At 46.9% G+C, this 21,136-nt stretch overlaps 1 protein-coding gene and 1 pseudogene across 2 annotated transcripts; both read right to left on the bottom strand.

Moving 5' to 3' along the window:
* Positions 1-14,788: 14,788 nt before the first annotated feature.
* LOC308268223 (fragile X messenger ribonucleoprotein 1-like) lies at positions 14,789-16,647 on the bottom strand (annotated as a pseudogene). The gene is made up of 3 exons: positions 16,551-16,647; positions 15,326-16,441; positions 14,789-15,129 (listed from the first exon to the last, which is right to left on the bottom strand). The product of its transcript is annotated as a fragile X messenger ribonucleoprotein 1-like (transcript).
* A 1,597-nt stretch (positions 16,648-18,244) lies between these two features.
* LOC308268654 (hemoglobin subunit alpha-like) lies at positions 18,245-19,390 on the bottom strand (the record flags this gene model as incomplete). The annotated part of the gene is made up of 3 exons (XM_080703767.1): positions 18,245-18,373; positions 18,632-18,722; positions 19,296-19,390. 3 exons carry the CDS (start codon positions 19,388-19,390, stop codon positions 18,245-18,247), a joined length of 315 nt encoding a protein of 104 aa, XP_080559893.1.
* Between the last annotated feature and the right edge of the window lie 1,746 nt (positions 19,391-21,136).

The raw sequence follows: 21,136 nt of genomic DNA on the forward strand, positions 1-21,136 counted from the left end.
TGTGACCAGAGACAGAATGTGCTAGTTGGCTTAGATCTGGGCCCTGTCCTCATTCCCAAAATACTAGGACACGGGAATGGGGTCAACTGCCCAGATTGGCCTGAAACCATTGTCTGCCCTTGACGTAGGTGTGGAGGTCAGCTCATCGAGATCGCAGCGCAGGAGACATGGGGCAGTGTCGAGAAGATCCTCCATGCCTGCCTCGCCATGCTTCTGTGGGTTAGAACTGCAGGGCTGCTCTTCAGGCTGATTGTGTCATGGAATGAGCCTCTCTGCACACATTGTTTTCTTTGGGAAATCCTCTCTGCCTTGAGAGGGGCCATCCGCCTAATGCCCCAGAATGGGAGTCAGCCATGGGACTTCCCCTCATAGACCCGATGGCCAGGCTGTGTAGTCAGAAAGAATCCAAGATTTTGGTCTTTCATTAAAATGAGAGTGAACTTTGGCCAACAAGTTTCTCTGAGCCATGTGCCGCCTGCATTCCCAACCTGTGCTGTGATGCCTTCTACCATCACCTGTGCTGTTCTCTGCCCACTGTCTTAGTTTCCTGCTGCTATAACAGAATACCCAAGCCCAGGCAATCTGTAAAAATAGAAATTCATTTGGCTTCCAGTCTGGAGGCTGGGAACTCCAAGAGCATTGGGCGGTCATCTGGTGAGAACCCTCACGGTGCCTAACGTGGAAAAGACAAGAGAGGAAGGGGTGAGGGGTCCGCATTTTTGCCACTGTGATCAAAATACCTGATAAGCACAACTTAGAAGAGGTAAGGTTTATTTGGCCCCAGGTCTCAGAGGCCAGTCCATGGTCAGCCGACCCCAGAGGCCAGTCCACGGTCAGCTGACCCCAAGGCAGACACTGGGGCAGCACAGCTGGAGGAGGAAAGCTGAGCTCCACCCAGTGGCGGCGGGAAGGGACGGGGGGGGGGGGGGGGGCAGAGAGAGCCCCATGACGCACCTCCTCCAGTTACACTCCCCGCCTAAACTACCACGCAGCGACGCCATTCCAACTATTAACCCATCAGTGGATTTTTCTACTGACAAGATTAGAGGCCTGATTAATTATTTCACTGGGGACATGCTTTCAGCTTGTGAGCTTTTGAAGGGTCACTCCAAGCCTGAACCATAACAGCAGGTCAGATTTCTCACTTATAACTAATCCAATTCCATGGTCACTCACTCTCAATATAGTGGCAGTAATTCATCCATGAGGGTGGTGCCCTCCTGGTGAGCACCCCCTGTGAGGCCCCTCTTAGTACTGTTACCATGAAAACGTGACCTCAACATGCCTTTGAAGGGCAGTTATGGACCCTCGCATCCACCTGCTGTTACCCGAGAGATGAAATGCTCTTCCTGTTGTTTCCCATCTGACCCACTCCCCTTGCTCTCTGGGAAGCTGGGATGGAATGGCGGTAGCTGTGGCCTTGGATAGAAGGAAACCCCAGGGCCATTCATGCAGGAAGGATTTGTTGAGTGCCATTCAGTGCTGGACTTGTTCAGGGATGCTGCTCTGGAAGAAGAATAAACATGATTCCTGCTTGGTGGTGCTTACATTCTCCTGCCCAGAGATAGTCAATACACAAGGTAAGTAAGTATAAGAGAGTGCTGGAAGCCAGGCGCGGTGCCACACACTTGTAATCCCAGCATTCGGGAGGCTGAGAAAGGAGGATCGTGGTTCACGGACAGCCTCAGCTACTTAGTGAGGGCCTTTGCAACTCAGTGAGACCCTGTTTCAAAATAAAGAATAAAAACGGGCTGGGGTTGTGGCTCAGAGGTAGAATGCCCTTGGGTTTTTATCTCCAGTACCGGAAAAAAACAAATAACCCACCGGATAAAGCTGAGTTACTACGAAGAAAAAAGGCTGGATAACTAGCATGGGGTTGTATATTGTCTGTGCTTGGATCTGGGCTGGAGCATCCTGGAGCTGGTAGGCAAGTGGCAGGCAGCGCTGCCTAGGAAGAGACACCTCTGGGGAGGTAGAGGAAGGCGGGCGTTTGTTTATAGCTTGGTCACCTGTTTTACAGAGAAGTTGAGAGGTGGAAGAAAGTGGTGGGAAAGGAGGCGTGAAGTTGACCTCCTTCACTGCTGGATTCAATATAGCACAGGGAGGCTGGTGTGAGTAGATGCTGTGTGAAGGGGGAGGAGAGATTGGGTCAGGAAGGAGCCTGAGCTACTCTTCCTCTTCAGTGGCAGGGGAGAGGCTGATCTAAGAAGCAAGGGAGCGGATGCCTAGTATACGAATATCCAGAATTTCTTCATCTTCTGACAAGAGTGATCTCAAGAGACAAGATTTTTTTTTTTTGTGGGGGAGTAGTAAGCTATGCACTTAATGAATACCTGAGTGCCTGTTCTGTTCCAGGCTGACTCTGGCGCTCTCTCTCTCTCTCTCTCTCTCTCTCTCTCTCTCTCTCTCTCTCTCCCTCCCTCCCTCCCTCCCTCCCTATCAAATATCAATCACATAAGCCCAGCTTGTCTTTTTTTTTTTTTTGCAGTACTAGTGATTGAACCCAGGGGCATTCTACCTCCTGGCTATACACTATATGCCCTGGCTTATTTTTAATTCTTTATCTCACTAAGTTGCAGACGGCCTCAGTCTGCAGCTGAGGCTGGCTGTGAACCTGTGATCCTCCCAAGTAATGGGATTACATGTGTGTGCTACCATGCCTGGTTTATAGATGTTTTTTTCAGTACTGGGGATGGAACTCAGGGGTATTCTACCTCTGAGCTATACCCCAAGCCCTATTTTTTATTCATTATTATTATTATTATTATTACTTTTTTGTTGGTGGTACTGGGGGTGGAACCCAGGGGCTTTATAACTCTGGGCTATACTCCCAGACCTATTTTATATTTTATTTGGAACCAGGGTCTCACTAAGTTGCTGAGAGCCTCACTAAGTAGCTGAGGCTGGCTTTGAACCCATGTGATCCTCCTGTCTCAGCCTCCCGAGCGCGGGGATTACAAGCGTGCGCCACCACGCCTGGCTCTTATTCATTATTTTGAAACAGGGTTTCACTGAGTTGCAAAGGGCCTCACTAAGTAGCTGAGGCTGTCCACAAACCATGATCCTCCTGTCTTAGCCTCCCAAGTACTGGGATTACAAGCGTGTGCCACCACGCACACTGGGGATGGAACCTGGAGGCATTTGACCTTGAGCTACACCCCCAGCCCTATTTTTTATTCTTTAATTTGAAACAGGGTCTCACTAAGTTGCGGAGGACCTCACTAAGTAGCTGAGGCTGTCCATGAACCGTGATCCCTCCGGTCTCAGCCTTCCGAATGCTGGGATTACTAGTGTGCACCACCACGCCCGGCTTGTAGATCATTTTTTTTTTTTTTTTGGTGGTACTGGGGTTCCTGGAAGCCCTTCTCCCTCGGGCTACGCTCCCAGACCTATTTTTATTTTTGGAAACAGGGTTTCTTAAGCCAGCGTGGCTGGCTTCGAACCTGCACGATCCTCTGTCTCCGCCTCCCAAGCGCGGGGATTACAAGCGTGCGCCACCACGCCCGGCTGTAGATCATTTTTAATGGCCAGTTTAAATTTTACAAATTTTAATTCTGCCTAGCCAGGCATGGTGTCCCAAGCCTGTAATTCCAGAACTTGAGAGGCTGAGACAGAGGATCACGGGTTAAAGGCTAGTCTCAGCTACTAGTGAGGCTAAGTTCCACCAGTTATGTGGAAGATAACCCACTAGGTCTTTGAAATAATTTTGAGACTGAATGCAGGTGGTGGCTCCTCAGGCTCATGGCCACCCCCACACCCCAGCCCTGCATCTCAGATTCTATTGGTTGTCCTTCCAAGCTGGGCCTTCACTCAAGATCCCTGGTCTCACTTCCCCCACTGACCAGCTGGGGCAAGAAGGGGTGAGGACTGAGGAGGAGCAGCACCTGGAGCTCTTCACAACCCTGAGCAGGGTGGGTCCAGGCGAGGACCTAGTGGGAAATGCAGAACCAGGCCTGAGAGGGTGCTGAGAGCTGAGTCCTGATCTCCACTGTGCCTGACACCCCCACGGTCGGTATGCAGCCCCTTCACCCTGAGATGCCTGGGGCCCTGGCTGAGTGTGGGGAGGGGGCTGGTAGGGCTGGACTCCAGGAGACAGGGACAATAGCAGCTCTGGTCTAGAGGAAGTCTGGCACGAGAGCAGCTCTGTCTCACCAAAACCTACTTCCCCCACTTCGACCTGAGCCCTGGCTTTGCCCAGGTCTAGGCCCAGGGCAAGAAGGTGTTTGATGCACTGACTGATGCTGTGGACAATGTAAGTGATTTGGCTGAGCCCTGGAGGCTCTGGCTGACCTGCATGCACACAGGCTACCTGTGGACCCTGTCAACTTCAAGGTGAGCTGGGCGTGGTGGTGAACACTTGTAATCCCAGCATTTGGGAGACTGAGACATGAGGATCACGGGTTCCTGGCCAGCCTCTTAGTGAGGCACTCTGTGTTTTAAAAATAAAGAATAGCTAGGTGTGGCAGCACACGCTTGTAATCCCAGCATTTGGGAGGCTAAGACAGGAGGATCTCAGGTCCCAAACAGCCCCAGCTAACTAGTGAGGCCCTTTGTACATCAGTGTAACCCTGTTTTAAGATAAAAAATAGGGCCGGGGGTGTAGCTTGAGGGTAGAATATCCCTGGGTTCAATCCCCAGTATTGAAAAAAAAATCGTCAAGGTGAGTGTTGAGTTGACTGGGAAAATCTGGGGTACAGAAGGCACAGCTAGCAGAGTCCTGGGCAGAGGACCCCCCTGGTCCTGAAGGTGGGGTACAGGCAGCTGGGTCTCTATGGCCACTGACCTGATTCTTCTCTCTCCTCAGTTCCTGAACCACAGCATTATTGTGACCATGTTCAGCAAGTACCTGGAGGATTTCACCCCTGTGGTCCACACCTCTTTGGATAAGTTCTTGACCTCTGTGAGCAAAGTGCTGACCTCCAAATATCGCTAAACTGGAACCTCTGCGCCCTCATCGCTAACACTGGGCCTCCAGCCAGCCTTCCCTCCCCTCCCCACATCTTTTAATAAAGAGAGTGGACAGCAGCCTGGTGTGCTGGGTTTTCTGTGTCTGGGAAGGTGCCAGGCTATGGGTGGTTCTGCTTATCTTGACCACAGACCTGTTTACAGCTCATGGCAGAGGGAGCTGAACTGAAACTGCTCCCCAGAACTCCTGAGTCACTGTGGTCCTGCACAGCCCAGGCTCCCAGGGCTCCTCTCAGGGCACAGTGTGGGGAGGAGAGGACCACACAAGGGTCTCCTGGAGTCCCAGGGACAGGACTCAGCTCAGGCTCCTCTGCAGGGCCCTTGGTTTACAGGATGGAAAAGAATTTTAGCACCTGCCTGTCAGAGGCACAGGGAGATTTATTTAGCTAGTGAGAAGCACACATCCGAGAAAGAATGCAAGCCATCTCAAAGAGAAAGACACGTTTTGTGGGTTCCTAGTTCCTCTTTTAAAGGAAACTTGGTATTCAGTTTGGTGGGCATGCCTTTAATCCCAATACTTGGGAGGCTGAGACTAGAGAATCGCAGGTTCACAGTCAGCTTTGCAATGTAGTGAGACTCTCAGCTACATAGCAAGACCCTGTTTCAAAATAAAAAAATACAAAGGCCTTGGGATGTAGCTCAGGGGTAGAATGACCCTGGGTTCAATCCTCAGTAACACAAAATTAAGTAATACAAAAATTGGTGGCTGCAGTGGCACACACTTGTAAGCCCTGAACTTGGAGGCTAAGGCAGGAGGACCTCAGGTCCAAGGTTAGCCTCAGCTATTTATAGTAATATCCTCAGCTATTTAGTGAGACCCTGTTTCACAATAAAAAAAAAAGGGACTAGTGTGTAGCTTGGAAGTAGAATGCTTCTGGGTTCAACCACCAATAACCATAAACAAAAATCAAACACCCAGAACACTTGGTGAAGGTCTATCTGGAAAGGTATAACATCTCTCCAATGGTCACAAGATGGCTTATGGTGATCTGGTCCTCTTCTGGATCTTCAAAGTGGTTCCCCCCTTTTTTTTGTAGTACTGGGGTTCCTGGAAACCCTTCTACTTAAGGGCTACACTCCCAGACCTATTTTATACTTTTTTTTTTGAAACAGGGTCTCTTAAGCCAGTGCACGCAGCTGATTTCGAACCTGCGCGATCCTCCTGTCTCCGCCTCCCAAGCGTGGGGATTACAAGCGTGCGCCACCACGCCCAGCAGTTCCCATTTTTTGATCAATACAAAATGCTGGGAAGTCCTCTGTGAGGTTTCTCAGGATATCAGAGCTCTCTTCCTTAAGCTATTTATTGGGTGGGGGTAATTAAGGTGTACAGGATAATTATCATAAGTGAATTGTGAATTTTTAGTAACCTTATATTTTTTGTGTGTGTGGTGCTGGTGGTAGAACTCAGAGGCTTTTTACCTTTGGGCTACACTCTCATATTTTATATTTTATTTGGAAACAGGTCTCACTAAATTGCGGAGAGCCTCACTAAGTAGCTGAGGCTGGCTTCGAACCTGTGCAATCCTCCTGTCTCAGCCTCCCAAGAACTGGGATTACAAGCATGAGCCACCACACCTGGCTCTAGTAACCGTATTTATGATTGTGAATGAAGCTGGATATGTGATATATGTCTATAATTACAGTACTTGGGAGGATGAGACAAGAGGATCACAGGGTTAGGCTAGCCTTGGGAATTAGCAAGACCCTCCACAATTTAGCAAGACCCTAAGAAAATAAAATAAAAATAAGATTAGAGGCTGGGCATGGTGGCATATGCCTGTAACCTGAGCACTTGGGAAGCAGAGACAGGAGAATTGCAGTTTTGAGGATAGCTTCAGCAAGTAGTGAGACTTTCATCAATTTAGCAAGACTCTATTCCAAAAAATAAATAAATTAAAATAGGGCTGGAGGCGTAGCTCAGAGGTAGAATGACCATGGTTTAATCATCAGTATAAAAAACAAACGCACAGAACAAACAAAAACAGGTTCTAACTAAATTACTGCTTTGCTAAGATGTTTCTGCTATCCTCAAACACTCAGTCCAGTCCTTTGGTCTTAGTTTCCCAATAACTAGTATTAAACCTGCCCCTAAGTTACACCCCAGCTCTATACTATTATTACTATTACTATTATTATTATTTTGCTGTACTGGGGATCAAACCCAGGGATATCTCCAAACTACACCATAGCCCTATTTTTTATCCTTATTTTTTTTTGGAACAGGGTATCACTAAGTAGCTGAGGCTAGCTGCAAACTTGTGATCTTCCTGTCTAAGGCTCCCAAGTACTGGGATTACAAGCATGTGCCATCATACATAGCTAAATATTGAATTTTGTATGTCGATTTTATATCCTTTAGATAGGTTTTGTTTTTGTTTTTGTTTTTTATGGTACTGGGGATGGAACCCAAGGGCCTTCTACCTCCAGGCTACACTCCCAGACCTATTTTTTATTTTATTTGGAAACAGTCTCCCTAAGTTGCTGAGAGCCTCACTGAGTAGCTGAGGCTGGCTTCGAACCTGTGTGATCCTCCTGTCTCAGCCTCCCAAGCGCGGGGGTTAAAGGCATGCACCTCCACACCCAGATAGATAGGTTTTGAATACTTTTCAGTTGACAAGGTAGGTGGTCCTGGGATGCTTGAGCTCTCTGAGCCTCAACGGTTATGTAGAAGATGACCCTGCACTCTCAAGGTCTTTGCAAATCTTTGAGAACTTATGCAGGTCTTGACCCCGCAGGCTCACGGACACCCCCAGACACCAGCCCTGCATCTCAGATTCTGCTGGTCTCCATCCAAGCTGAACCCCCGTCCACTCCCCAAACTGGCGAACTGGGGCAAGAACCTTAGTGCTCCTGGCCTGTACAGGAGGAACGGAACTAAGGGGAGCAGCACCTGGAGTTCTTCCTAACCCTGAGCATGGTGGGTCCAGCTGAGGACCTCAGTGGAGGGCGCAGCACCAGCCCTGAGAGGGGTGCTGAGAGCTGAGTCCTGATCTCCACTCTGCCTGACTCCCCCATGGTCGGGGTGCAGGTCAGGGCTTAAGGCCAGACCCAGGGCCTAGCAGGCACTAGGAGTTCATGTCTGGCCCTCCCCAATCCCTACCCACCCCCACCTCTCCCTGCAGGACCTTCCTGAGCTATCCCACCACCATGACCTCCTTCCCCCACTTACCTGAGCCCCGGCTCTGCCCAGGTCAGGGATCAGGGCAGGAAGGTGGCGGATGCGCTGACTGGCGCTGTGGACAATATAGATCTCTTGGACGAGACCCTGAATCCCCTGGCTGAGCTGCACGCTCCCCTGGCTGAGCTTCGTGTGGACCCTATCAACTTCAAGGTGAGTGTGGACCAAGCAGGAAGGATCTGGGGTGCAGAAGGCACAGCTGGCCTTGAGTGCTGGGCAGAGAAGCCCCTGGGCCTGAAGGGGGAGTGCAGGCAGCTGGGTCTCTATGGCCACTGACTCTATTATTTCCATAGCTTTTCGCCCATAGCATGCTTGTGACCATGTCCAGCAGATATTCAGAGCATTTCAGCACTGACGTCCATTCCTCCATGTACAAGTTCTTGTCCACTGTGAACGCAGTGCTGACCTCCAAATACTGCTAAGCTGGACCCTCAGTGGCCTCATCCCCTGCCTGCTGGGCCTCAGGTCAGACTCTACCCCGACCCCGCACCTGCATCTTTAGCCTTTCAATAAGGTGAGTGGATGGCATCCTGGTGTGCTGGGTTTTCTGTGTCTGGGAAGGTGCCAGGCTATGGGTGGTTCTGCTTATCTTGACCACAGACCTGTTTACAGCTCATGGCAGAGGGAGCTGAGCTGGACCTGCTCCACAGAAGGCCTTAGTCACTGTGGCCCTGCACAGCCCAGGCTTCCAGGGCTCCTCTCAGGGCACAGTGTGGGGAGGAGAGGACCACACAAGGGTCTCCTGGAGTCCCAGGGACAGGACTCAGCTCAGGCTCCTCTGCGGGGATCGTGGCTTACAGGATGGGTAAGAAATTTAGCACCTGCCAGTCAGAAGCGCAGAGAGATTGATTTAGAAATTGAGGAGCTCACACTCAAGGGAGAGTGCAGGTTACTGTGCATGGTGGTGCAGGCTTGTAATCCCAGTACTTGGGAGGCTGAGACAGGAGGATCACATGTTCAAAGCTGGCCTCGGCAACAAAGGGAGGCTCTTAGAAGCCTAATGAGATCCTGTTTCCAAATAAAGAAATAAAATCAATCGGAGGCATAGCGTGGAGGTAAAGTGCCTCTAGGTTCAAACCTGGTCCGAAAAAAAAAAAAAAAAGGAAAAGAAAAATGCAGGCCATCTCAAAAGAGAGGCACATTTTGTGGGTCTCAGCTCCTCTTTTAAAGAAAATTTGATGTTGGGTGTAGTGGTACAGGCATGTAATGCCAGTTCTTTTGAGGCTGAAACAGGGAGTTCACAGCTTCACGGTCAGCCTCAGCAATGTAGCAAGACCCTGTTTCAAAACAAAGATAAAATAAAAGGGGCTGGGCGTGGTGGCACACACTTGTAATCCCACCATTCAGGAGGCAGAGACTGGAGGATCTTGGTTCATGGACAGCCTCAGCTACTTAGTGCGGCCCCTCACAACTCAGTGAAACCATGTTTAAAAAAAAACTTAAAAATAGGGCTGTAGGTATAGCTCAGAGTAATAGTGGCCCTGGGTTCCACCCCCAGTACCGCTAAATAAATAAATAAATTTATAAATAAATAAATAATAAAAAAGCGGTACCCCAGCATTGTAGCCCACATTTGTAATCCCAGTACTAGGGAGGCTGAGACAGGAGGATCACAGCATTGTGGTGAGCCTCAGCTACTTAGTGAGATACTCTGTAACTTAGAAAAACCTTGTTTCAAAATAAAGAATAAAAAAATAAGGCTGGGAGTGTAGCTCAGAGGAAGAATGTCCCTGGGTTCCATTCCCAGTTTTGCAAAATAAATAAACAATCAAACAAACAGACAAATAAATAAAAGGGCTGGGGTTCAGCCCAAAGGTAAAATGCCCTTGGATTCAATCCCTAGTAACTCAAAATAACTAATTAATTAATTAATTTACCAAAGGGCTGTGTGTTCCTTGGAGATAAACTGTTCCTGGGTTAAACCACCAGTAACCAAAAACAAAAACAAAACTCCCAGGAAACTTGGTGAAGGTTGGCATGTGGAGGTGTAACATCACTCCGGTGTTCACAGATGGTTTATGGTGTTCGTGTCCTCCTCTGGATCTCAAAGTGGTCTCCAATTTCTGATCAATACGTGATGCTGGAGAGTCCCCTAGGAGGTTTCTTTTCTTTTCTTTTTTTTTTTTTTTTTTTTGCGGGTCCTGGGATGGAACCCAGGGGCATTCTACCTCTGAGCTACATCCCCTACCCTATTTTTTTTTTTATTATTTTGAAACAGGGTCTCACTGAGTTGCAGAGGGCCTCACTATTAGCTGAGGCTGTCCGCGAACCGCGATCTTCCAGTCTCAGCCTTCAGAATGCTGGGATTACAAACATGTGTCACCACGCCCGGCTCCCCTATGAGGTTTCTAGGATGTTAGAGCTCTCCTGCATAAGCTGTTTATTGGGTGGGGTAACTAGCAAGGTATTTAGGTGCACAAGATAAGTCTCCTGAGTAAGGGAAGTTCTAGTAACCTCAGATCATGAGGAAGCTGAGTGTGTTGGTGCATGCCTGAATCCCAGGACTTGGGGGAATAAGGCAGGAGGATGGTAGGTCTGAGGCCAGCCTCAGTGAACAGCAATAAACTCAGCAAACTAGTGAGACCCTACAAGAAAATAAAATAAAAATAAGGCTGGAAGCCAGGTGTCCTGACACATGCCTGCAATGCGGCATTGTGGAAGCACAGACAAGGAAGATCACAATTTGAGGCCAGCTTCAGCAAGTAGTGAGACTCTTGTCAACTTAGCAAAACCCTGTTTCAAATTAAAGATAAAAAAGAGGGCTGAGGGCGTAGCATGGAGGTAGAATGCACTTGGTTCAATCCCCAGAACCACACACACACACACACACACACACACACACACACACAGAAACACACACACATACCAGGGTCTTGCTATTGCTGCTTTGCTACAATGCTTGTGCTGTCCTCCACCTTGCAGTTCTCCTGTCTGAGCCTCCACTATACTAGGTTTGAAGTCAAGGACATTCTGCCTCTGAGCTACACCACACCTACCGCAACCCTGTTTTTTTGTTATTGTTGTTGTTGTTGTCATTTTGTTTTAGTTGGAAAGAGTGTGTCACTAAGTTGTGAACGGCCTCACTAATTTTCTGGCTGAGGCTAGCAGCGAACCCCAATCCTCCTGTTTCCTGGTGTGCGGGGTTTTCTGCGTCTGAGAAGGTGCCAGGCTATGGTGGTTCTGCTTATCTTGACCACTGACCTTCTGCAGCTCATGGCAGAGGGAGCTGATTAAACCACCAGTGAGCATTAACAGAAACAAAACTCCCAGGACACTTGGTGACGGTGGGTGTGTGAAGGTGTAACATCCTCCAGTGCTCACAGATGGTTTATGGTGGTCGGGTCCTCTTCTGGATCCTCAAAGTGGTCTCCAACTTGTGATCAACAGGTGATGCTGGAAAGTCCTCTATGAGGTTTCTAAGATATCAGAGCTCTCCTGCTTAAGCAATTTATTGGGTGAGGTAATTAACAAGGTCATTAAGGTGCACAGGATAATTCTCATAAGTAAGGGAAGTTCCAGTAACCTGAAGACTGTGAGTGAAGTTGAGTGTGTTGGTGCATGCCTGTAATCCCAGGACTTGGGAGGATGAGACAGGAGGATGGTAGGGTTGAGCCCACCCTCAGCAACTTAGCAAGACTCAGCAGCAACCTAGTGAGATCCTATGAAAATAGAATAAAAATAAGGCTGGAAGCCAGGTGTCCTGGCACAGGCCTGTAATCCCAGCACTTGGGAAGCAGAGACAGGATGTTCACAGTTTGAGTTAGACTCAGCAAGTAGTGAGACTCTTATCAATCTAGCAAGACCCTATTTAAAAAAAAAAAGATAAAGCAGGGCATGGTGGCGCACACTTGTAATTCCAGCATTCTGGAGGCTGAGACAGGAGGATCAAGGTTCGCGGGCAGCCTCAGCTACTACTTGAGGCCGTTTACAACTCAGTGAGACCGCGTTTCAAAATAAAGAATAAAAAATAGAGCAGGGGGGTGTATCTTGGAAGTAGAATGCCCATGGATTCCATCCCCAGTAGCGCAAAGGAAGGAAGGAAGGAAGAAAGGAAGGAAGGAAATGAAAAAGAAAAAAGAAAGAAAGGAAAAAAGAGAAAGAAAATAGGGCTGATAGTGTAGCTTGGAGGTAGAATGTACTTGATTCAGTCCCCAGTGTCTCACACACATACACGTGCACATACAGAAACATACACCAGACAAACAAACACACCAGAGTCTTGCTCATTTGCTGCATTGCTAAGATGCTGGGGATGTCCAGGACCCTGCAGTTCTCCTGGCTTAGGCTCCCCTGTACTGGCATTGACTCAGGGGCATTCTGCTGCTGAATATGCCACACCCACCCTATTATTTGTTTGTTTGTTTGTTTGAAACATTATTTTTTTTGCTTTTTTCATAAGTGCAACTTTTTAATAAAAATTTACATCCAGATAAACAATCTTCAGATTTTTGAAACTTTAGTAAGATTTTAAAAACATCATGACTTTAAACTGAAAAACATACACATTTAGCACACAAATATTGTAATATGAATCCACTCCAACTCCATTTGAAAACATGTGAATCAAATTACATTTTTAGAAGTTAGTAATTCACATTTACGCAAGTTAGCGCCTTGCTGAATTCAGCCTTTGTAAAAAAAGAGACTTAGTGCATATTGTAATGGTATATTGTGTTTCTGTACCATTTTTATTTTTTCACCTTATTAAACAAGATCAAGTTCTTGAAAGTTGGTAGATAACAGCTAACTTCCTATGACATGAAATTTCCAATGGTAACATTACATTTTGTAACAGAACACTTTCTATAGATTTCTTTGCCTATCTTAAAAATTTAAAAGCAATCATTTGTAAGGATTGCATCAACATCAATTTAGCAGAGGAAGATCAAACTTTATTGAAACTGCTTGCATACAAAATATATTGCACTATAACCAAACAAATGTCAACATAAAATCCAATCTGTTGTTGCTAATATGTACAGAGAATATTGCCCAAGAGCAGTTACATTACAAGGTCATTCTACCTTGGTTAATTATCTACAGTATTTTAAACCAAACAGCTTGCAGATGATGAGTGCAAGGTACCAATTTCTGTTTGCAAATACTATACATTCCCAGAATAAATAACTAGAAATCAACATTAATGTTTGGCAATACTTTAAAAAAGACTTTTAATATTCGTGAAATCATGTGCAGATTTTTTGCCATTTTATATGCTTATTTTTATGCAAGGAAAAGTAACAGAAATGAAAATTCAAATAAATGAACTCACAAAATACATCAGAGGCAGAAGTTCGGTTTGTACGGCTCTGTACAAATTCAGTGGTACCCCTACTTGGAGTTATTTTTTAAGAAAAATATAACATCTTAAGAGTGAAGGTCCTTCACATATTTTTCCTCAGTTTTTCATTCTTTAAAAAAAGACTTGAAAATAAAATGAAAACCGAACACAGCAAAAAATATTATTTGTTAACTAATCCTAGTCTGCTTTTCAATTCCGCTTATACATTAGGTCTCATATTTCAAAGTTTACAAAACATTTAACCTGCTTCCAATGTTTCTTAGACAAAGTACCTGTACTTCACAGGATTATTATGTGTACATGAAAATGACCTTTCTATCTTCTAAATAAGCTTGAACTAAAAATATGGAAAACTTCAGAAAACTTGGGGCGGACAAAATAAAAAAAGGCTCTAAGTTAAAACTGGTCATCAGGCCTAAGAACAGGCATATCCTACTAACTTTCAACTAGGAAGATTTTCTTCTAGCTGAAGTCATTTTAGCCTCTCTCAAATGAAGTTATTTCTTCCCCTGTCTATACAGAAAAATTACACATCCCTTTTAGTAACACTATTTGTCAAACTTCAGTGCAACAAAACAAAAACAAAAACAAGTCCTATTTTTTATACTGCCTAACCTGATGTTTATGTAAGAAAAAAATATGGAAAGCATGCATTCTTCTATAAAGTACTAATGTTTGACAGGGTTTGCTACATCTTTAACATTTAGTGTTTCCTACTTATCTTCCCTGAACTCTGCATCCAAATATAATATTCCTACCTGCCAAGATATAAAAAAGGCACAGATCATACAACTTTTTTTTTTTGCTAATGAAAATGACAAATGTCACATCACACATATTTCAGAGTTCACTAAAATACTGGAAAAGTGGACCAAAACATAAACTGACACAGGACATGAAATGACACAGCATTTCATATGTAGAGACTTCTACATGAGATTGAAAACAGAAGTCTAGTATCATTACCATAAAGGCTATTTATTCAAAAGACTGAAATGTACTGGTGAGTTGTCACTCAATGCAGGAAAATGGCCCCAATTAATAAAGATTATCACTGCTCAGTACTTTAAAAAATAAAACTAAAATCCTGCCCTGAAGTGTTAAATATACTTAAAAGCAATGTTTCAAATTTCAAGAACTATTTGTGCAAATCTGAAAAATTGTTGCTTATGGCCAATAATAAAAGAATAAAATTCTTAGCACAATTTGTGTTCATTTCATGCCCTGTGCCATCTTGCCTACTGTTTGTCTTTGGCCTAACAAAGTTTTCTAATATGGAATAAGAATTACGGAAACGGTATAGGAAATATAACTTCGGAATTATGCAGTTTAGGGAACTCCATTCACGAGTGGTTGTTGACCATCCATGCTGTCTGGCTTTTCCTTCTTCTGGTTATGATCTTTACCCGTATGCAGATGATTACCTTCGCTGGAGGTATTCTGTAATGTTTTAGTGTGGACACTCCTTTCATTATTGCAGTCAACTCTGATCTGAAGGGGGATCCATCGGCTGCTCTTCCTTTAACCTCTCTCGGATTACACGGACGATTATCTGTTCAGGAGTGATCATCGTTTCCTTTGAAGCCTCCTCCTCGCCCTCTTCCTCCCTGTCCTCTTCCTCCCCCTCCACGCCGCCGTCCATCTCCTCTGCGCAGGAAGCTCTCCCTCTCTTCCTCTGTTGGAGCTGAAGTATATCCAGGACCGCGTCTGCCGTGCCCCCTATTTCTGTAAGGTCTACTACCTCGACCCATTCCTTGACCATCCTCAGTCACATAGCCTTTTTCCTTATCTGTACGATTTGGTGGTGGTCTAGAACTAGCTCCAATCTGTCGCAACTGCTCATCAATTTGTAATCTCTCCAAACGCAACTGGTCTACTTCCTTTAAATAGTTCAGATGATAATCCAAAAGAACAGTGGCATTAGCGATGCTGTCCTTTGTTCCCACAAAAACAAATGGTGCCATACCCCTCTGGACTTTTGTACTTTAGGTTGAGAAAAATGGGCATTGTTTTCCTTTATATCTAAATGTTTTTTGTCTTCGGAGGAATTAGGTCCAACCCTTGAATTATTGGAAGGTAGGGAATTTGGTTGTATAATTTCCTCTTCTTGTGGGACGTTATTCTCATTTTCGGCCTCGATCCTCACCCTCACAACTTCTGACTTGTCCACAATCTCCTGAATCAATTTTCCATTTTTTCCTATTACTTTACCTACTAAGTTTCTTGGAACCTGTATGACATCTTCAGTAAATTCAAGAAAGCTTCTAGCCTTTTTTTTTCTGCATCCTGATCCTCTCCATAAATATGAAATGTGCAGGTATCTTCATCTAGATCAATAGCAGTGACCCCAGGTACCTTTCTAGCTTGCTGAATATTAGCACCATGAGTACCAATGGCTAGACCCATCAGATTTTCTTGTACAATAAACTGTTCATGAAACCTTGAGGCAAGCTGCCTTGAACTCTCCAGCTGCTTACTGGCTTCTTCATTTCTCAATATCAAAGACAACTTAGTGCGCAGACTTCGAAAGTGCATGTCAATCAACATATGTGCTCGCTTTGAGGTGACTTCATCGATGGACAAAATGACAAGGTGATAATTTTCTGGATCATAAGTTACAGAAAAGGCACCAACTGCCTTTTTAAAGTCCTTATGTGCCGATTCTTTGGCACACATTTGCCGTAAGTCTTCTGGCACCTCAAATTTGATCTTATGGAAAGTATCTTTTGTAGCAGGTTTGTTGGGATTAACCGATCGTAGACGCTCAATTGTGACAATTTCATTGTATGTAGCATCACATGCTGCATATTCTATCACATAAAACTCACCCTTTATCATCCTCACTTTAGCTAACCACCAACAGCATGGTTCTTTTTCATTTGCTCTGGAATAAACCTCAACTTCATCACTTTCATTTATATCTTTATTATAACCTACAGGTGGTGGGAATCTCACATCATGGGATGGAATCTGTCTCTCCGGCTGCCAGTTTTCCCCTTTTAAATTTTAGCTCCCACGAGGTGGTCGACTCTTGCCTTTGGTAGCTGGCTGCTGATCAGTATGACGTTATCAGTATGCACTGGGTTGGTAGGAATCGCTTGTTTTCAAATGCAACTGTTATTAAATCTTCATGAACATCCTTTACAAATGCCTTGTAGAAAGCGCCATTGGAGCCCCGCACTTCCACCACCAGCTCCTCCATCTTCTCGTCAGCCTTGTTCATGCCGGGAGCCCGCCCCTGACTCTGTTAGGCTTCCGGAGACTGTTCCTATAACCGCGGGTCCTATAACCGCGCAATACCACATATGGCTAAGCTATTGACTTTTTTTTTGTAGGTCTAGGGATGGAACCAAGGGGCATTCGACCTCCAAGCTACACCCCCTGCCCTATTTTTTTATTCTTTATTTTGAAACAGGGTCTCACTAAGTTGCAGATGGCCTCACTAAGTAGCTGAGGCTGACCATGAACCACAATCCTCCGGTCTCAGCCTCCTGAATGCTGGGATGACAAGTGTGGGCCACCACGCTCTTCGGAAGCCTAACAGAGTCAGGGGACAGTTCCCCCAAAATGGTAAGAGTCACCCCAAACCGTAACGACTCTGTTTCAAACTACTTGCTGAGGTTGGCTGCAAACTTGTGATCCTCCTGTCTCATTCTTCCAAGTGCTGAGATTACAATCGTACCACTATGTTGGGCTAGTTCTTTTTATATTTTGTTTTCAAACAGGGTATTGCTACATCACTGAGGCTGACAGTGAAGCTGCAATTCTCCTGTCTCAGCCTCCAAAGTCCTGGGATTACAGGCCTGTACCACTGTACCTAACACCAATATTTATTTATTTATTTATTTATTTATTTATTTATTGCGGGTCTGGGAATAGAACCCAGGGGCATTCTACCTCCAAGTTATACCCCCAGTCCTATTTTTTATTCTATATTTTGAAACAGGGTCTCACTAAATTGCGGAGGGCCTCACTAAGTAGCTGAGGCTGTCCGCGAACCACGATCCTCCAGTCTCAGCCTCCCAAATGCTGGGATTACAGGCGGGCGCCACCATGCCAGGCTTTATTCTTTATTTTAAAACAGAGTCTCACTAAATTGTGGAGAACCTCATTAAGTAGCTGAGGCTGGTTGCAAACGTGATTCTCCTGTCTCAGTCTCCCAAGAACTGAGATTACAATCTTGGGCTACCACTTGTGGCTTTTATTTTTATTTTGAAACAAGGTCTTTTTAAGTTGTTGAGAGTCTCCCTACATTGCTAAGGTTTGACCTTGAACCTGTAATTCTCCTATTTCAGTCTCCCATTACTGGAATTACAGGCATATGCCATCACAGCCAGCACCAATTTTCCTTAAAAGAAGAGCCGGGAACCCATAGAATCCATCTTTCTCTCTTGAGATGGCTGCATTCTCCCTTGAGTGTGTGCTCCTTGCTCATGTAAGCCAAGAACCTGCAGAGGAGCCTGTGCTGAGTCCTGTCCTGGGGACTCCAGGAGACCCTTGTGTGGTCCTCTCCTCCCCACACTGTGCCCTGGGAGGAGCCCTGGGAGCCTGGGCTGTGCAGCCACAGTGACTCAGGCCCTCTGTGGAGCAGGTCCAGCTCAGCTCTCTCTGCCATGAGCTGAAGACAGGTCTGTGGTCATCTTGAACTACCCATAGACTGGCACCTTCCCAGACACAGAGAACCCAGCACACCAGGCTGCCAGCCACTCACTTTATTGAAAGGCTAAAGAAGCAGGTGTGGGCAGGGGGAAGCTGACCAGAGGCCTAGCAGTCAGGGGACAAGGTTGCAGAGGTTCCACTTAGCAGTATTTGGAGGTCAGCTCATTGCTCACAGAGGTCAAGAACTTGTCCATGGAGGTGCGAACTGCAGGGCTGAAATCCTCCGGGTACTTGCTGGACAGGGTCACCAAAAAACTCTGGATCAGGAGCTGCAAAGAGAGAAGAATCAGGTCAGTGCCATCGAGACCCAGCTGCCTACACTCCACCTTCAGGACCATGGGGGTCTCTGTCAGCACTCAAGGCCAGCTGTGCCTTCTGCACCCCAGATCCTTCCCAGCCAAACATTCACCTTGAAGTTGGTAGGGTCCACACGAAGCCTCTAGGCATGCAGGTAACTCAAGGCATTCAGGGTGGCTGGCAAGTCATCTATGTTGTCCACAGCATCCGTTCGTCAGCACGTCAGCCACCTTCCTGCCCTGGGCCAGGACCTGGGCAGAACCAGGGCTCAGGTCGAAGTAGGGGAAATAGGTCTTGGTGGAGGGGAAGCTCAGGAAGGTCCTGCAGAGAGAGGTGGGGGGTGGGCAGGTGCCGGAGCTAGCCAGCAAAAGTACGGGTTCTGAAGAGAGGCGTGAGGATGAAAGAATTTTTAATTCTAACGTGTCGGGGGGGCTGCCAGCCCACCATCTCCACTGGCTGACCCCTGCTCCTGGGTCAATATTTCTACTCCTGGGTCAGTATTCTCTATTGGGCCGACCTACTGGCTGACAATGGGTTTATTTCTCTTGCAGTATTTATAGAGTTCCAGGTCAATCAACATACCCGTGCTATCACCACCAGAATACAATAGAGACCAATCCAAAGCACATACATTACAGGTAGGTTAATCAGTGCCCTCGTGCCATCACCACCTGATCTTCTCTCAGACCTTTTACTTTGAACTTTCTATGACCCCCAAATCTTGTTGACTCTGGGCGAAGGACAGTCAGCTGAGTCAGAAATATTCTTTTAGGGGAAAATTAATGGCTTCCCACAGGCTGGGATTGGGGAGGGTCAGGTATGGGCACTTAATCCCTCTGGGTGCTGGGGCTGGTGTTGAGCACTGGGTACAAGCAAGCAGATGAGGGTGCTCACCTCTCCAGGGCCTCCCCGCCAAAATGGGCAGTGTTGCTTCTGACCTTCTTCCAGATAGCCCTGACATTGTCTAGGTCATAAGGAGTCAGGGCCATGGTGGGTTCCTCCTGAGTCTGCTCCAAACCAGAGCCTGTGTGCCATAGGCAGTCCAGAGATTTTATGTCCTAGGGCAGAGTCACAGCACAGGGCTGTGCTCATTGGCTGCCAGGGTGCTAGGAGGCCCCACCAGAAAAGCACAGAGGGCCCTGCGGGGCCTGGCTGGGTGCCAAGGCTGCTCCAGATGTGTCAGCACCAGGCAGACACACAGTGGCTCCTGCAAGAAGAAGCCCCAGTCTGAGGATCCTGCACAGGTTCCTGAGACCCCGAACCTCCCTGTGCACCGTGCGCAGCCCAGAGCCAGGTGCAGCGGGCACCTCTCCTGCTGGCTGGAGGGGAGAGCCATCCTTGCTGGGGTGAGGCACAGCTGCTCTCATGACAGACTTCCTCTAGACCAGAGCTGCCCCTGTCCCTGTCTCCTGGGGTCCAGTCCTCCCAGCCCCCTGCCCACAGTCAGCCAGGGCTCCAGGCACCTCAGGGTGAAGGGGCTGCACCCCGACCATGGAGCAGTCAGGCAGTGTGGAGATTAGGACTCAGCTCTCAGCACCCTCTCAGGCCTGATGCTGTGCCCTCCACTAGGTCCTCGCCTGGACCCACCCTGCTCAGGTTTGGGAAGAGCTCCAGGTGCTGCTACCCCTCAGTCCCCGCTCCTTGTCTGCAGAGGCCATGAGCACTAAGGTTCTAGCCTCGGTGGCTGGGGAGTGTGAACAGGGTATTGGGTGGGGGCCCAGCTTGGAGGGAACCCGACAGAATCTGAGATGCAGGACTTGGAGTGGGGGTGGCCATGAACCTGTGGAGCCAAGACCTGCATGGAATCTCAAAGATTATTGCAAAGACCTAGTGAGTTCAGGGTCATCTTCCACATAACTGGTGAGGCTCAGAGAGCTCAGGCAGCCCAGAACCACCTAGCTTGTCAATGATAAAGTATTCAAAACCTGCCCTACAGGATACAAACTCAACATACAAATATCAATAGCTAGCTGGCGTGGTGGAGCACATTGTAATCCCAGTACTTGGAAGGCTGAAACAGGAAGATCACAGGTTCCGAGCAAGCCTCAGCAACTCTAGTGATGCCCTCTGTATTATAGACAGTGTTTCAAACTGAAAGAAAAAGCAGGTCTGGGGTGTAACTTAGAGGCAGGAGACCCTTGGGTTTAATCCTAGTACTTGGAAGGCTATGACAGGAGGATTGCAATTTCAGGGAGTGACCAGCAACTTAGCAAAGCAGCAAGTTAGCAAAACTGTTGGGTGTGTCCGCGCGCGTGTGTGTGTGTGTGTGTGTGTGTGTCAGAGAGAGAGAGAGAGAGAGAGAGAGAGAGAGAGAGAGAGAGAATGAGAGAGAGAGAGAAGGAAAGAGAAAGATAATGGGGATTGAGCCAAGGTTTATCTACTTTGAGGCACAACCTGGGCCTTCTCTTTTTATTTATTTATTTTATATTTATTTATATAGCACTACTGGGAATTGAACTCAGAGCCGTCCTACCTCTTAGCAACACCCCAGCCCTCTTTATTTTTTTATTTTGCACAAGGTCTTCTTAGGTTGCTGAGAGTCTTGCTACATTGCTGAGGCTATCTTCTAACCTATGATTCTCCTGTCTCAGCCTCTCCCAAGTACTGGAATTACAGGTGTGCACTGTCATACCCAGCACCAAGATTCTTTTAAAAGAAGAACTCACAGGGCGGGGATGTAGCTCAGTGGCAAAGCGCTCTCCTGGCACTGCACCGCCCTGGGTTTGATCCCCAGT

This window comes from Muscardinus avellanarius, assembly GCF_963383645.1.
Source record: "Muscardinus avellanarius genome assembly, chromosome: 10".
Classification (NCBI taxonomy): domain Eukaryota; kingdom Metazoa; phylum Chordata; class Mammalia; order Rodentia; family Gliridae; genus Muscardinus; species Muscardinus avellanarius.